This window comes from Cheilinus undulatus, linkage group 3 (assembly GCF_018320785.1).
Source record: "Cheilinus undulatus linkage group 3, ASM1832078v1, whole genome shotgun sequence".
Classification (NCBI taxonomy): domain Eukaryota; kingdom Metazoa; phylum Chordata; class Actinopteri; order Labriformes; family Labridae; genus Cheilinus; species Cheilinus undulatus.
Genome location: NC_054867.1, coordinates 34851119 through 34869625, shown reverse-complemented (window position 1 = coordinate 34869625; position 18507 = coordinate 34851119). Strand labels below are relative to the sequence as shown.

The 18507-nt window shown below is 40.8% G+C and overlaps 1 protein-coding gene across 5 annotated transcripts in view; it reads left to right on the top strand.

Annotated features, from left to right (window-relative positions):
• Positions 1-18507, top strand: part of kaznb (kazrin, periplakin interacting protein b) — a 205780-nt gene that overhangs the window by 19901 nt on the left and 167372 nt on the right. For all 5 annotated transcript variants that reach the window (XR_005991717.1, XM_041783801.1, XM_041783803.1 and 2 more), the window contains exon 3: positions 16642-16799. Coding sequence is in view for 4 of the 5 variants with exons in the window: in XM_041783801.1 (XP_041639735.1) it covers positions 16642-16799 (158 nt within the window). In the remaining variant the exon portion in view is untranslated. The remainder of the gene's footprint in view (positions 1-16641; positions 16800-18507) is intronic.

The following is an 18507-nucleotide window of genomic DNA, read 5'->3' as shown; positions in this document are numbered from 1 at the left end:
TATGTAAGAAGACCCGAGGGTGGAATTTTTTTCTTTGACTCATTTACGGCTGTTAAAGGATTACATTGCCGTCTGTGCTGCTTTTACCTGCTCCTGCGCTGAAATTTAATTAAGCTGTTGTAACAGAATTATCATAGATTGAAGCAGTGATAATGTTTCAACTCTAAGAATCAGTTAAAACATTTTCAATCCATGCCACAACCCTAAAACCTTTACTAAAAGCCCAAAGTTTCCAGCCCTCTTTACTGTTCCTCACAGTATTAAACCGAAGCCACTCCTTATCTATAAATTAATTACCTGAATGTGTCTGTGCACGACTCTTAGAGGAGTTTCAGTGAGAGTCACTATCCTCTGTGAGTGGTTTCATTAGGTGTTGAAGAAGAGGAGGCCTCAGGCAGATTATCAAAGAGCCATCGGAGGCTTTAATGTTCAGCCGATGGTTCAGCAATCCCCCTTGAGATGAGTTTTTTCTAAAGTCTTTGACTCAGAAGAAGAAAGAGAAACCTGGATCACTCTGTGCTGATCTCTTGTACTTCTCACTAGGTGGCACACTGATCAAAGATATGTAGAAATCAGTGGAGGCTATTTTATGCTGACTTTCTGTGGACTGTTAAGGACCATGTTTAAATTATTGATCACTAACAGGTTCTGAAGGATCATAAATAGCATTTTCTTGTGATAAATCCCTTGGAAAATTGATCTTTGTTGTCAAAAATGCAATTTATAGAGTTGTTATACAAAGAGAGAATCATTTTAATTGGATTCATTTGAATTATTTAGCGCAATCTGCCTGTTCAGTGTGTTATTTTTTATGCTAATATCTGATGTGCACTCTCAGCACAGGGATTGTCAAATGCTTTAAAGGGTCAAACACAAATATCCGTGCCTCAAATTCTCATCCAGGTCTCCTTTACTGAGAGGAAAAGGGGCACATTTTTTATTCCATGTGGCTGCAGCATGTATCAAAGCAACCAGGTGGTGGCAATGTTGCTGTAGGCAAACTGAAATCCCTCCTGCAGTGTTTATCTCCTCTCTGGAGCTTCATGCTTTAATGCAGAGCTGCTCAACACAGAGAGGAAAAGCCCTTTCAGTGTCCATGGGTCTGACCTCAGCAGACTGCCTGTGACCTCTGTTGAAGGCGTCAAAAGGAGACATACACTGTTATTTGTAAATCTAAGATCATTTTTAGAGATAAATATTTGAAGGTGATGAGTGAGACTGCAGAGAGCTCAGTCTTGAGGATTAATGTCCAAACTTGAGAGAAATGTTTGATCTGTTAGCCTCTGGCTGGTATTTTCAGATATGCAAATTATAAATTGCATCATAATATAAGGATCTTAGATTCATGCGAGATGTGTGCCTGTGCTGATCCCCATCTGAAGCTTTAAGTGTAGTCTTTCTGCTAACACCAATTTTGTCTGGGAATGATTTTCATTAGTCTTGTTCTCAGTGATGAAAAGATGTATTCTTCACACATGTAGACTAGATATGTTTCCTGATTAGTGCTGCTCACTCTTTTTAAAAAGGTTGAATCCATTTAAAATTGTACTTAGAAGGACTAAGAATGTAACCTGAAACCTGTCAGGGATGGAGAAAAATATTGAAACTGCGATTTATTAGTTAAAAGCAGCTCTTAGTTTCTTTACCTGTTTGACTGCAAGTGTCACTACTTCATGACTCCTCAAAGAAGCAAACATGACATGAATATGGGTGACGTGACGAGAAATTAACATGCCAAAAATGAAGTTGACAGTGGGATAAAAGAAGGAAAAGACTAAAAGGCTAAGTTAAAGCAGTGAAAATGAGAGAAAGAGATGATGCTTGATAAGAAGTGATAGTGACATCATATTGCAGTGGTTGAATGCATTTATCCAGCACTTTATCTTTATAGGGGCATTTTATATTCTTCAGTAATTTGGTCATAATGTATCATTACATGACTGTCTCACTATAAATCAGTTATTTTCTTGTCACGAGCCATGCACCATAACATATCAATTGCATGCTATCTTGTCCTGTCCTTTCCTTTCCTACCCTATCCTGTCATATCCTATCCTGTCCTGTCCTGTCCTATCCTGTCCTATCCTGTCCCATCCTGTCCTGTCCTGTCCTGTCCTGCCCTGTCCTGTCCTTTCCTGTCTTGTCCTATCCTGTCCTATCCTGTCCCATCCTGTCCTGTCCTGTCCTGTCCTGTCCTGCCCTGCCCTGTCCTGCCCTATCCTATCCTGTCCTGTCCCATCCTATCTTCTGTATTATATTCTCTGTATATTGCATCTTCTGAATCAAATATTTGTATCATATCGAATCGCATGGTATTGTGTCTGTATCATATTGTATTGTATTGTATCTTCTGTATCATATCACATTTTATCATATCACATTATATCACAACACATCGCATTCTGTCCTGCCCTGTTTTCTGCAACATATTGTATCTCGCAGCTTTGTATCATATTGTAGCTTTTCCTATTTTATTGTATTGCACTGTATCAGTTTGAATGGTACTGTGTCGTACTATACCGCACCACACTAATACGTACCATACCTCATGTATTGCATCATATCTTATAAATTATATCTTATTGCATCATATTGTGTCCTCTGTATCATATTGTGCATATTGTGTTGTACTGTATCATAACTTATCCCACTGGTTCTCAACTGGTCTGGACATAAAAGTGGGTTGTGAAAGTGTTCTTGGAATTAAGGGGTGGACACAAAGTTTATGATGTACAGAAACCCTAAGTGGACATTAATACTTTAATGATTTCATCTTTAAAGGCAAGGATGGAATGTTTTATGAACTTTTAAGGATGACATCTTTTTTTAAAGGCAGAGGATAGGATCTTTATGAACCCTTGGGCTTTGGAGGCCTTCCCTCTGTTAGGCCATAGTGGGCAACTTTTGGAAAATTGGGTGGAACTGGCAAGTAAATTTCAATCATATAGACATATTTTACCTTATTTATCATACTCCCATGGAATAAAAATGCTGGTTTTCTCAAGAAAATGAGATAATTGCTTGAGAAATTACCATTGCTATTTAATCTTGGGAAAGTAAAGTAAAAATAAAGTCTATGCATGCTGTTCTGTAACCTAATGGCTTTCAGATATTTGCTTTGTCCTGCTTCTTTATGTAATCATGTTTTGTCCCATCTAAGGTACAAATGGCAACATTCTCCATTTAATTCATCCATGTGGTTGAAAGTCTTTTAGGTGACACTGTGCAACCAATCAAGACAATTTACTCCATCAGCACTTTGCTGTTTCTTGGTTGCATTTCCCCTGTGACTCCAAAAAAGAAAAAGGTGGTCATGAATGTAAGTTTCACCGTGAGGATTAAGTTTGCTTTTGCATCAGATTAGTGTACATATTTTATTATGAGACATCTAACAACCATATCCAGGTGCCATTTGAGGTTTCTACTTTTGGCCCCATAGCACACATTTACATATCAGAGAGTGGGTTTATCATCAATCATCTGCATTGCCAATCATAAAAAGCCACAGATCACAGAGTCCTCTTGTGTTTTCAAACATTTTAAGTCCAGTTGAGCAGTTTTAATTCACATGTAAGTCTACCTTGGAGGTAATTTATACTTCAGACCAGCAGAGTAAAATCATAGTGTTTGAATGTTGATAGACTTAAAACAGCAAGGCTAATTGGTGCACAAACATGGTCTTGGGAAACATAAGAAAATTATTATGAAAAATTGGATTTACCTGGAGGAGCCCCTCTGTTTCTGTCATAAATTTCAAATTGGTGTTTTGGTGAACCTGCAGTGTAGAGAATCTGCAGGGAGAGCTGAAAACTTTTCCTCCCCTGCAGGTCTCATTGTGAAGATGTTTGCCTTCAGGCTGCCCTCCAGGCCTTTACTGTCTTACCTCAAACAGCTTTCACTTGTTAAATAAACTGCGGAGCAGACAGAATGACTTGTTAAAGGCTAAATGAGGTAATTTAATTGGCAGCTGTTTCAGTTCAGTTTCTCATCCCAGCACTACGGTTATAGCTACTTTATGGCCTCGAACTTTCAGTCAAAGTTTTTTCATGAAATATGATCAACTTTCCTAAGATGCACCAGCTGATTATTATATTTTTTTCTTAGATTTGGATACAAAAATGTGTATATCATGTTCAAAATAACTATTTTTGATAAGAAACTTAAGAAGATTTGTCCTTAAATAATAGATATTTTGTTAAATATTTTGAATGATGTCAAGTGATTGCTGGTAGAATCTTCTTATGCTGTACTCTAGGTTTTAAACTCTAGATTCAGGATTTCAAACAATCTTTTCAAGGCACAAATTTCTTATTCGCATGCAAATGAAAGGACTTTAGATACCAACATTTAAAAAGAAAACATCATATTTGATAACCCACAAGTTACTAAGGTGGCTTTCCCACTGGGGGCCCAGTCCCAGATCTGAGTGCACTCGAGCCCAAAGTCCAGTCGTTTGGGTAGTGTGAATACAAACAAACTGCGCCCGGGCACCGGGCTCGGGCCCACCTGGGGAGGTAGTCTTGGGAGCAATTCAAGTGGACTCTGGCACGGTTTCGGGTGAGATGTGAATGCAACCGCGCTTGGATACGGGACAGAGCGTCGTATCAGCTTTATGACATCATCGTAAAAACTAAACTTCTTTTTACAGCGTGGCAGTTTGTTCACATTTTTCCTCAATAAAGGGCGGAAATCATCAGAATCCAGACAGTAAATGGTCTGTTGTGACTCACCTTACAGATGAACACAACTTGGAGTCAGTGAGAGGAGGTACAAAGGCAATAAAACCGCTGTGTCTGCGCAGCGCGAGCCCATTTAATCCTCTGAGCTGCACGTAGATGTGCAGATACGAAGAGTGAAGTTGCTGGCATCTTAAAAGTGATTTTAATCATCCATGGCTGCAGGATGGACTTTTTGCCAGGTCAAAACAAAAACAGTCTTCACTCAGGTCATGACCCCAGAGGTTGCCATGGTAGCTTCTTCTTTCTCCTTTGCGGGGTTTTAAACCAGCTACGTGCATACCACCACCTGCTGTTTTAGACCGAGTAAATACGCAAGTGCGCTCGGGCATGGTTCAACGTTGCTAGTGTGAAAGCAAGCCATGGGGGAAGGGGGAGGTGGAGGAATTGTGCCGTGGCGCGGTTCGAAACAACTGGGCCTAATGTGAAAGTGCCCTAAACCTACTGACTTCAGCTATGTTATCAATTTACCACTTCCTTGCTAATATCACTGTAACTCAGGAATCTTTGTCATTCTTGTGCTACAGCATTATTCAAAGATAATATGAGCATTCACCTGCAGTCTGTCTGATGGTTATATTAGGTAGCCCTGATAGAAAACATTATGTCATTGATGTAAGTGTTCAGACCCTTTACAACATCACTTGAAATTTAGCTAAAATGCCTCCTCTTGATTTTTATCTTTGCTGAGATGTTTCTACACCTTGATTGGAGTTCACCTCTGATAGAAGGCCTCACAGTTGACAATGCATATCAGAGCAAACACCAAGCCATTAGGTCAAGGGAAGATGCCTGCAGAGCTCAGAGACAGGATTGTTGCAAGGCACAGATCTGGGGAAGGCTGCAGAAAAAGTTAGGCTGCACTGAAGGTTCCCAAGGGCACTGTGGGCTCGATGATTCTCAAATGGAAGAAGGACCAGGACTCTGTGACATTGTTCCAAAGACAGCAAAGACTGGCCTAATACAATGCATCAGACTGAAATATCTCAGCAACACTGTTTGCTGTTAAAACCTTTGCTGGTGTTTAAATCCTTTATAACATTCTCTTTTTTAAAATTTTGTAATTCATCTGGTGTTTCAGCCATTACCATCACCACCATTACCCACATACAAAATTCCAACAAACATTGGCAAACTAAATTCAGTAGTATGATGATCACGGGTGTAAAGTAATCAGTTTTACTTACTCAGATTACTTTTAATTGAGTCGTGTGTTTCAGTTTTGATCAACACAGTATATAACTAACAAATGCCAGAAAAGTAATGCGAACATTGTCATTGTTATCAATGACTGATTTTGTAGACAGAGGAGGACAGTGGATGGAATAGGAAACAGGCACAAGAGAGCTGTGCAGAGATGCGGGAAAGTGCAACAGGCTGGATTTGAACCCAGGCTGACCACGTACATGGGGTGCGCCTTAAACCACTAGGCCATCTGTGCTCCCCATTGTTTTGTTAGTACTGAGGGCAAAAATACAGCCTTTATTTGCTAAATTCTGTGTTATTTTTATTCCTAAGTGTATTCCTCATTAACACAGGACTTTCTGAATTGTTGTATTTGAGACAAATGTACAATGTCATCGAGAAAAGTGATCGATTAACTAAACAGTTGAGTCCTCCAATTTGAGGATTCTCCTGATGGATCTACTGGTGACACAAATTCAATCAAAGTTCTGTTGTACATAAATCAGAATTTCACACAGTAATTGTTTATTTTCCAGCAGATGGAGAAGAGGAAAGTGTGTACCATTGATGTGTGTGTATGTGATATTCCCCTCTGGAACCAGCTGAATTGAGTTAAGTGTTTGGACGCAGATCTGATCACATCAGATACGGTTTACTGTCTAAACAAGCCAAAACATGCCTGTTGCATCTCAGTAGGAGACGCCTGGCTCTCTGCCTCAAAGTCTCTGCCTTCTGACTGTCTGATTCTCTGATTTCTCAGAGCTTCAATTTGAAACAAAGAAACGCATGTAGTCTGCTCTCCATCGAGGGTCCGTCTCCTAAGTCCACACATATTCCCAGCTTTGCTCATAAAGGCAGACAAAGCTCTTCAAGCACAAAAGCCTCCATCTGCTCTGCATTGGAAAAGAGTGGACAGTAGCCAGAGGGAAAAGATCAAATGCTTTTAGAGGAAGTGTGGAAGCGTGACATTGGAGTGTAATATGCCAGACGTAAAGATAAAAAAAAAATGATTAGTTGAAGTGTCTGTACTATACCTGTATTATGCAATGACAGTAAATTCAAATGAATGTAGTTCTGATGAGTCTATATTTCAGAGACACTAACCTGGTATGAGATGTTTTCCTTTGAGGAAAAAAAGTATCCAATTTCTGTGTGAGAATGGTAGCGTGCAGACTATCAGCGGGTAAATTGAACAATCCTGCAGATAGCGATGCAGAACAATGAGGCAGACAACAAAATTACAGGCTTGTGTTGATATTGTCTGACACAGAGAGGGATTCAGTTATTTCTATGCAAAGCAAACTTTGCTAAGCTATAATTGATCTGTCCAAATCCCCACATTTGAATAGGCCTGTAGTTAACTTTACAGTGGCATGTTTTACAAAAGACTCAAAATGAACATTCACAAGCTGGTGGATAGTGTTACACTCAGTTTCAAAGCAGGCTTTTGTCCCAGCAAACAGGATTGTGTCGTGTATTTATGTAGCATAGATGTAATTGAAATGTAGCCGACCTCCCTCCTTCTCTCTCTCTCTCCGGGTTGCCTCAGTTTCTTGCGACTCCCTCATCCTTTTAATCCCGTTCTTGGTCTCTTCAGGCTCGAAAAGTCGAGTTCTTGGATCTTCATCAAATTGATTTGGCAGAGGCTGGTTGGCAACTGTGACTGCAACGCCAATTTTGAGCAGAAGCAAACGTGTCCTTTAACTTTTTCCATCACAATTCTCAGTGGAGCAGCTGACTGAACTCATCCAAGAAAAAGAAACGCCAATTTATTATTTTTTTGCACATTTTCACACAAGCATTATACAAACAGGAACTGGAATGGGTGTGTTTCCTCCAGAGTAGGAATTACTTTTATGAGCTGCTTTTTTCAGATGCGCATTATCCTCTCCTTTCATGAGGACTGTGTTGGCTGACAAAACACCAACATGCCTCATTAGAGTTCATTGTTGATGTTGTTTTTGCTCCTGTGGGCGGCTACAAAGATTGTCTCACAGTCACTAGCAGCACTGGGGCACCTGTGTGTGTGGGTGGACGCTTTACAGAAAATACAATGCCTCTCTGATTTAAATGATTTCGCATCTTACATTTTACATCAAGAACGCAGATGTGAGGAAGAAATAACAACCTGTTGGAAGGGGATTTGGGGAATGCAAATTAGAAAATGTTTCATTGTAAACCTGTTATGATATTGGGCTAGGTGCTGCTATCCCTTTGTTGCACATGAAACTTGCGTGATGGTCCAGCAGGTGATTGTGGGCTCACTCCTTCCTCCAGAGGGTCCAGCTGTGATTCCCAGCGGTCCAACCCCTTTGGTGCCAACTACCCTCAGATTCATTCCCTTGTTGGCTCTTCAGTTGAAGCCCAGATGGCTTTCTGCTTGGTTGAGGCGTCATTTTGCTCTTTTCAGCAGCCCTGGAGAGGTTTTAACAGCTCAACAGTGGGTTGCCTCTAACATACCCATCTCCCAGCGTAGCCTTAATGTGGATGTGACTGTGAGCCATCAGCAGCCAACCTCTTCTGGCCTGATTTTAACACTCCAGATGAATTGTAGGGCATCAGCTCAAAATACCTTACATACCTCAGCTTCCTGCTCTTGTAAACCTTCTCTACTGCATCCTCCCAGGCCACTGTAAGGCCAACCATTGCACAAGGTCTGTTCTGACACTGGTTGACTTGATCTATGCTGGAAAGCAGAGCCTTCGGCCTGAGTCTTCCACCATCTTTGAATTGCGTTCTCCGCCAACGAATGTCAGGTTTTAGAGTGGTGTGTCTAGAAGACTAGCTTTTCACCAGCAGGCAAGGTAGGCATTTGCAATTGTCTGCTTACTTTCCAACACTATTGCAAAAGACCAGAGCACGTAGTTGTGCTGCCAAGTACCAGGATGTGTTCTAATGTTGCTGGGGTCAAGCAGAAGGCATGTGAGGAGTCTTTAAGATACCACTGGCAAAGATTTGTGGGAAATGGCTGGACATCACAGACAGCCTTGATGATGAAGCTCGCTTTAAATGACTCCTATCTCCCACTGCTCTTTCCAGAGCTTTCTTTCATCCAATCTCTCAAATATGGTCCATTGCCGTTGTTAAAGGATTAAACTAGGAAGTGCTGTAGGAAAGAAAACAGTCAGTTATGTGGTCATGTTATACTAAAACTTATTAATGTGAAGTAAGTTTGCTCATCTTTGAATGTATTGATACATTTATATTCATGAACTCATCAAGCCTTATTCACAGGTAATCTCAAGAAGAAATTTATTCATAATACCTACTTACACAATAACACAATTTTTAGGAAGATTCTGACATTCACCAAAGGTTGAGAACAAAATTAGAACCACTCATACACACATGTATGCAGATATTAGGGGGGAATTATTGATTTTGCACTTTCAGCACTGAAGCATATATACTAAATTAATAAAGAAAACCAGGGCCATCAAATAATTACAATTTTTTATTGTGACTAATCACAAGATTTCTCTGACTAATCACATTTGATCTCTCATTTTCATCACATTTGAAATTCCACTAATTTCCACTTTAAAATTTTGTTTTATTACAGACTTTGTACTGTCCTAAACTAAAGTTAATCGACCATCTGGTTGGATACAGGCCTGCTTTGATTCTGAAAGATGAAAAGGAAATTCGGGTCAGATAATGGCATGGACTTAACCACAGAAAAAGGAAATTTAATTGGACTAAAAAGGAAATAAGGGAACAGAAAAAGGTAAATACTTAACACAAATTACAAATGACTATTGACATGTGCACTGAGCTGTCTGAGAAGCAAAATGAGACATCGAGGAGTAATGGTAGACTTACAGTGCCTTTATAAAGAATTCAGCCCCTTTTCACTTTTTCAGTTTTGTTATGTTGCAGCCTGATGCTACAGTCATTTAAATTATTTTTTCTCAATCTACACTCAGTACCCCATAATGACAAAGTGAAAACAGAATTTTAGACATTTCTACAAATATGTTAAAAAGATAAAACTAAAATTGACATAAGTATTAAGATGCTTTACTCAGTACTTAGATGAAGCATCTTTTACAGAAATTATAGACTCAAGTCTTTTGAATATGATGCAAAAAGCTTTGCACACCTGGATTGGGGGAATTATCTGCTGTTCTTCTTTTCCATTCCTCTCAAACTCAGTCAGGTTGGATGGGGACCACCAGTGGATAGCCATCTTCAGGTCTTTCCATAGAAGTTTGACAGAGATCAAGTCAGCGCTCTGGCTGGGCCACTCTAGGACATTCACAGAGTTGTCTCTAATCCACTCCTGTGTTGTGTTGGCTGTGTGCTTAGGGTCATAATCATGTTGGAAGGTGAACTCAGTCCAGCCCAGTCTGAGGTCCTGAGCACTGTGCAACAGGTTTTCATTGAGAATATCTCTCTACTTTCCTCCATTCAGCTTTCCCTCAACCCTGACCAGTTTCCCAGTCCCTGATGCTGAAAAACACCCCCACAGCATGATGCTGCCAACACCATGCTTCACTGTTGCAATGGTATTTGGCAGGTGATGATCCATGCCTGGTTTCCTCCTCGGATCAGAGAATCTTGTTTCTCACAGTCTGAGAGTGCTTCAGGTGCTTTTTTTGTAAGCTCCAAGCAGTCTTTCATACGTTTCACACTGAGGAGAGGCTTCCAGACTGTAGTGATGGTTGTCCTTCTGAAACTTTGTCCTGTCTCCACAAAGGATCTCTGGATCTCAGAGTGACTATTGTGTTCTGGTCTCCTCTCTTACTGAGGCCCTTCTCCCCCAATTGCTCAGTTTGGCGAAGTGACCAAAGTCCCAGTTGTGCCTTTCCAAATCATGTCCAATCTTTTTAATTTGCCACAGGTGGGCTCCAGTCAAGTCTAGGAATGTCTCAGCAATGATCAAGAGAAATGAGGGGTACCTGAGCTAAATTTTAAGTAAAAGTGAGTATTTTTTAAAATTGATATAGACATTTCATTATGAAGATTCTAGACGCTGAACCACTTAATAACTTTCCTTCAGACCTTTTTGAAGTCTATCATTGCCACTGTGTCTGATTAGTAATGTGATGTTTGAAATCATCTTCAAGCTGCTGCCTGGCCTTCTTTGCTACTACCTGAAGATTATTAAACCTGCAGCTGGTGTTGGAGATGTGCAGGTGTGCACCTTCACGGCTGGAATCCTGTCGTATGTTGATGAGCAGATGAAGGTTTCAGCATTTGTTGCAAATTTCATGAGTGAGAAGCAGTGAGTCATTACAAGTGCTTCATCAGATTCACATGTCAGTATCATGGCTTGTTTCTGCTACATATTTCTGATGTTTTAAGGCAGTGGAGAGGAGCTGCTGCATTTTGATTATGATGTTTTAGTCTGACATATTCCGGACAGTCAAACGTAAATTGATTTTCGTAGAAACCACCTGTCTTTTCCATCAGGTTTCTCAGTATGAAGCAGAATGCTTTGAATAAAAACTGAAAGCTGAGCAGCAGAGGAGCAAAAGAAGGTGTGTCTGTTCTCCTACTTTGACAGCATGTCATTTTCAGCAACAGCGTGCTATTACTCGACATGTTTGCCTGTCTTTGGGCTGAGAGGTACACCTTGTAAAAGTTGAATGTGAAATTAGAAACCGATCGTCAGACTCTGTTGTAAACATTTTATCCCTTCCACCCCTCCGTCCACCCCGCTCATATTTGATGTATGCGACGCAGCCTGCAGGGCTCCTATGTGCTCATAAACATGCCTCTTTCTGCCGTGTCCTGCAGTTCAAGAGAAGGCTGGGAGGTGTGCTCATAAATCTTTGATCATTCTGCTGAAAAGTCGACCTTGGCTGTCATCTGTGAGTCACACGTTGCTTCAGACGCTCTGTCACTTTCGCCCCAAATTGACCTCTCAGCCTGCTTTCCAGTGTGAATGTCTGTGAGAGAGAAAATGATAGTTAAATTGCAGTGGGTGTTCAGACCTCCTAGTGACTTATGTTTACAAGAGTGGTAACTAGTGATTCATTTTGAGGGCCTTTATAAGTCTTTATTTAGATAGGATAGCTGATTAGAGGCAGGATATGTGTGGAGGTAGAGTTGGGGGAAGAACAATCAGCAGTGAGATGGGAATTGATCCCACAACCAGTGTGTTGAGGACTATACCCTCTGTGTATGGGCACCTGCTCTACCAATTGAGCTAAAATGACTCCCACTTTCAGTTGTTTTTAAAGATTTTAGTGACCTTGTTTAAGTCAACTGGGATGTTCCTCTAAGTAGATAGCAGCATAAGTTCAAAGAGCCTGTCTTCCCTACATCTGCTCCTGAGCTCAGCTTCAGTTTGGAGAATAACCAATCTACTGAAGCTGTCATCACTGATGATGTGGTACATACAGTTTTTTGAGGAGCTTGATTGGGGTAAGAAAGGGCACATTATTACACCCTTGGGGTATTTCATCATTTGTTCACTGGAAGGCGTCCTAAAGCAGGGGTTCCCTGAACCTTTCAGCCTGGTGCCACCAAATTACCAGTGCCAGAGACTGGGGACCCCCACTATTCTTACTTTAAAGCATATGATGTCACAAACAGCCAACCACACTCACTATTCCTCACTATTCCTCTATCAACACTGGCATGACAATCATCACAAAAAAACAAAACAGTCTTGAAAATGTAATATTTCATACAGAAATTTATTGTAAGAATGGCTGGAAGCAGAATATACAGTTTAAAATCATTTTACATATTTTTTTGTATCCTTCGGGGACATCTCACGTAAAATGCCCCAAGAGGACACTTTACCACAGCTTTGTCCACTGGTAGGGCACCCCAGAGGACACTTTATCATGGATTGCCCACTGGAAGGTTCACTCTACATGGCACATCATCATCATCACATTCTGTCTAATAAGGTTGTACTCAAACTAGGCCATCTGTACCGTGCCTGGCCTGACACTGACACGCCAGTGTCAGGTTATGACAGATGGATGTCATAACCTGACACGCCAGAGGGATTTGTTTCACACATCCATCTGGCAAAGCTCAAATAGGAAATGCTTGAGAAAAGGCAGAAACTTTGAACAATACTCGGAGTGTGATTGGGTGAACGTTCTGTCTGTCACATCTCTACGGGCCAATCAGAGCAACAAAACACGTGACGTAGCCGCTATTGAGCTGCGGGTGCGTAGCTATTGAGGAATAACGCAAAACATGGTGACTATAGACATGTAAGTACTCGACTTTTGTTGTTTTTGAAAAGAAAACCACTCACTGCTGCTCCTTGTTCTTCTTTTAACAAAGAAATGTTGTCAAGTTCTGATAAAACTGGTGCTTTAGCAGCATCCACGCTGATCTCCTTCTCCATAACTGCACCAGCTCTTGTTGCTGCTTGTTTACGTCATGACTTTGCTGCGCCTGAGAGTACTGCCCCTCGTTGCTGATTGGTCCTGTCACTTTCTAACTGGGCCCAAACGGTTCAGATGGGAGCTTTGCAAGATGGATTCACCAGTGAAAAACAAGGAAACGGGTGTATCCATCTGCTTTGCAAGGTTAGCAAAGTCAGGCTTTAATGACTTTAAGAGGATTTTTGGTTTGTAAAATAAAGCTTCTTCCCTTGTTTTAGGTGCAAACAGCAGCTCACAGGATAACAAACACCTTTCATCCTCCGTGCGGGTTAGGAGAGTGCCAAATACATGGACAAGTGCGTGCTGGGGTTAATCAAACGGCTGATTTAACCTCTCTTATTAAAAAATTATAATGCCAAACTATCATCCACTGAAACACCTTACCTCTTTTTTTATTTCATGTCACAAAGAAGTGAGAGTGGGATCTTGATCGCTGACATTTGAATGGAGCATCGTTTATTAATCCTGAGGCATTTTCCCCTCCAGCTCTCATCAGAGGGTTAAAATTGCTCTCGTCAGGGTAAAAACAACTTTTAACTGAACATTTAATCCTGCTCTGGACACATGGGAGCTTGTTTGGTGCGTCCGGCATCCAGGATTACGCTGAGAAAAGGCACAGTTCGTGGCGCATAAAGGAACGCCAAGGGGATTCAGATAGTATAAGGACACGCAGAGGAATGACTGTAGGGGCTCATACGAGTTAAAAAGTCTGGGTTTCATTCAGCAGAAGTGCGTGGAACTCTGAGCAGGCTCCAGATTATATGCTGTCAGCAATAACTCTCCGCTATGAACCGCTTTTTCTCTCTCTCTCCTCACTGGGCTCTGTATAGTTAATGTAGCTGATTCCAGGTCAGGGGAAATAATTCTGGTGTCATATCAGATATTGTATAAATCTGCAACTATTTTACAGCCTAAAAAACAACACTTATGCATAATGAGTCAAATGGTGGATGCTTCATGTAATGACGTCGGCGCGTGACGTATCAGTGTCCAGGCCTGGATGCGTTGAGCAGTGTGAGTGCGGGCCAAAGGGGGGACAGGGGAGGGGGCCAAATGGGCTTCAGCACGGTTAGAATACGGCACGGTACGGATGGCCTGGTGTGAATATACCCTAAGAGGGCATGATGACAAGAGCACTTCATCTGCTTTTTTTTTAACACTATCTGAAATCCACTCCTGGATGAGTGGAAGTACAGATGTTACTTCCCTGGCCTAGGGGAACCTAGACATGGCATGAAGTTGCCCCAACTCTTTCCACTCACAAGACAGCCAGCAGCACAGTTACTCAAGGAACAAGCACAGGGTTTATTTAGTGTAGCACAAAGCAAAAGCCTCAACAACAAAGGATCACACCATAACACAAAAGCTTCTAACTTTTCTATAAAACTACTGGGGTTATGAAATCTTCAAAGATAACGAAAAGTTTTTGTTTCTGGCTGAAACAACCATTTAAGTGATTTAAAACACTATAACTGGAAGTATGAAATCTAGGACGTGACAAAAAGTTTAAAGATTTGGCTTTCACAACATTTTAAGCGTGTTAACACACAGTAATTGAAAAACTGTCTTCCTGATATTCTCACTGAAATCTCAGGATTACACAATGCATATAGAACAAACAATACACAGGCTGCTTTGTTGGAAGTGGCTGGAGCAAAATAGACCAAGCAGGCTGCAGCAGCTAGTATAATGAAGACTGGCTGGAGTGACTCAGGTGGCAGCAATCTCTGAAACAGCTAATCAGCATCAGGACCTAATCACAGACACACACTCCCACTGACACGGACACACAGCAGGAGAGGAGGCAAAACTGCACGTACAAACAATACCAAAAATATGATCCAGGGTCATAACACAGACGTCAGAGTGCAAAAGGACTTGTTGAAAGTAAAAGTCAGCAATCCTGATTATTAATGGGCTTTTCTAGTCGTCTGACTACTCCCAGCACTTTTACACCACGGGTCACGCCTACTCATTCACATCCTTTCACTACATTCACACACTGATGGCAGAGGTTACCTCAGCCATCCTATTCACATGCATTTATGCACATTTACATGTCAACGATGAAGCAGTGACAGCAAATTGGGGTTAGGTGCCCATTGACCAACATGTGACTGCAGCAGCTGGGGATCGAACCATAATCTTACGACTGCAGGATGACCAACTCTACCTACTGAGCCAGCCAAAAATTCCCATAAACACACTCCTAAACCTTGTGGAAAGCCTTCCCAAAAGAGTTAAATTTTTTACAGCTGCAAAGGGTGGACCGACGTCATATTAAACCCTATGGATTAAGAATGGGATACCACTTAAGTTCATATGCTAGTCAAGGCAGGTGAGCGAATACTTTTGGCAATATAGTGTACATCCTCCTAATTTGATGGTCTGTTTAAGCTGCAAGATTTCTGGTCACTTCCTCAGCTCTGCAATTGCCAGTTTTGCCTTGAATAGGCACTGGGCTCTTGCTTTCAGCCCTCCTCCACCCCAGCATCCACTTGTATGCTCTGATGGGAGGTTTAAGACGTTTACTCATTGCTTCTCAAATTCTGCATGTTAAAAAAATCTGTTAAAAGTGATGAAGCTAGAGCCTGACACCAAACATGTTATGCTGCCTTGATAAAAATGTACTTTAAATATGACAGAAGGCATATTACGAGTGAAATATTATGCCCTTAAGCTTTTTGACCAGCTTCATTTGTCACCACTGTTGAAATATGATGCAGAACTTAAAAGAATTAGTGGATTGTGAATATTCTTACAAATACTTTTGTTTATCATCATTAATTACCCCTTCTGTGTTTTTTGGCAGGTTTTTAAATCTCTATGATTTTATAATTTTTTTTTTTTTTCAGCTATCAGATGAGTAAAACACATTTGTCTAAAAGAGTCTGTCTGTTAAAAGCAGAGTGCTTGTGTCTTTGCTTTTTAAATGACAGTTTGTATCTAACAAAAACTTAACACTGACCTCTGTTTCTGAGTCAGCTAAGAGATGCAAATGAGCTTGATACTGTGTTCCATTAAAAGAAAGACAAAAGACATAATTATTGGGTTTGTCTCAATAAAAATATCATTTGAATTTGTGTTGAATGTGAGTTTCTGTGTCCTGGTAATGAGTTTAGCCTAATGATGCCCCTCTTGTCCATAAAAGGGATTATTCTGAGGATGAGAGCGGTAGAAACTGCTCCTCTGTGGCTGTAGATGAAGAAAGTCTGATCCCAGAAATCCCACAAGAGAGAGAGGAAACAAACTCCAGAGCTGCTGGGCCTACATGGCGCTAATGAAAAGCCTACAGTAACTGTAATGAGCATTATGTTTTTCCTCTTACTGAGGATGTTTATTTGTTTATTCTTTTTTTACAGCAGTCCAGTCCCTGAACAGCCTGAATGACCAAATTGCTCAATTCATGGTGACCAGACCGTGTAGTCTGACGGATGAGGATGTGGTCTTCATCCCTGGAGAGAGGGACACCTTGAAGAAGTCCATGACCCTGATGAGACACCTGCTCATGGACGCTCAGGTACACACTCTGCACTCCATAAAAGAAAGAGGGGCCTTCGCTTATGACTATTGGAGCACAACGGGCTGAGTAACTGACAAACAACAGAGCCTCAAATGCACACAGTATGACAATTATCTGCAAGAGTAATTTTACTCAAATATCCCAATCAAACATACAGATTTAGGCACAGAGGTAATTACTGCGAAGTGTTTAATGCCCAGGATGTCACTGAGATGTGAGAATGGTGGTTGTAAGATACTTTGTGGTGTCAGCCTTCAGTAAACAGACCCTTAAATTAATAATTTAAATTATTAAAATCATGCCAGCCATACAGGCATGCCCAGCTCATGTGGACCATCAGGGCAACTTTAAATAACCAGATATTCAAAATCAGATTCATCACTTTCATGATACAATCTGCAAAACGTAACAGAGAAAAAACAAAGTATAAATCAATGACAAACACATGTAATATATAACCCATGACTTGGTAGTTAAAAAATGCATTATATTACTAAAATAGTTAGTTACACCAGATTTTCTGCTAGACCTTTTTGCCACCAGGTATTTGCTTTAAATTGCCATATGTGACCAATAACCTGCATTGAACAGCAATAAAACTAATAAAACAGAAACACTGTGATACAGCTTCAAGTCTGCGCTAAAACTGGCCTGGGGACACATTATTGTTTATGAACCTAATCCAAGACCGAGACAGTGAGCCCACAGTCAGGCCCACCCCTGCCTATACACAGACTGCACACAGCGTGTAGTGCCTCATCACCCTGGGGGGCCTCACTTCTAGTGTTTTTTTCTTCTCTCTCTCTCTGCACACCAGTCCAGTGTTATGATAAATATGATCCAGGTTATGTATATACAACGTTGACCAAACATAAACTCTACCTGGCCGTCAAACATTAGTAAATTCACCCTAAAGATATATATATTTTTGGAGATTGGTGCCATCCATGGTCAATTAAGTGTGTGCAATATCTGCTCGCTTTCACTCTTGCTCTCCCCTCTCCCTATCTCTACTGATATTTACAGCAAAGAAGCGAGAATGGGGTTGGTTGTCACACTTTTTACTCTAGTGTGGATTGCCCATCATTAAACATCTTTGATGTTCAATTTAATGTGGGAACATCATTTCTATATTACATTGAAGCTTAACGTGTTGGCTTGAAATATGTATCCCTCTTGTTTTCCAACTTACTGAAGCTTTTCCTACACACTTTTTAAGGGTAACAATTGTTTTGTTATAAACCCATTGTGTAAAAGCCTGGAGGAAAAATACTGGGGAGCTGAATATTTACAATTTGACATGTAAAACACAAGAAGTCCTCTCACCTCAAGGTCAGCTGTCTTACTCCCGAGCGCAGATTCTTTAATAAGGGCATCGTACATAAGATCTCTGTGTTATCCTTCACCTTTAATGAAAAAAAGCAACAGATGATTAGATGTTGATGAAAATCTCTGGTTAATTTGGCTTGTTTCTTAAGCACCACTCAGGATCCAGGGGTCTTTAGCTATAGCTTTGTGTTAGCATGCTGCCCTTACAGGTGCTTGGAAAGATTTTGTACAAAGTTCACACTAGCTGAGTTATTTCTGGCCTGGGCAAGTCAACACTCAGCCACCACCGTCTTCTCCTTTCACACAACAAATGCCATCTACCATAACACAAAAGAAGAAGACGTACAAGAAGATGGAGAAGTATATCTGAAACATA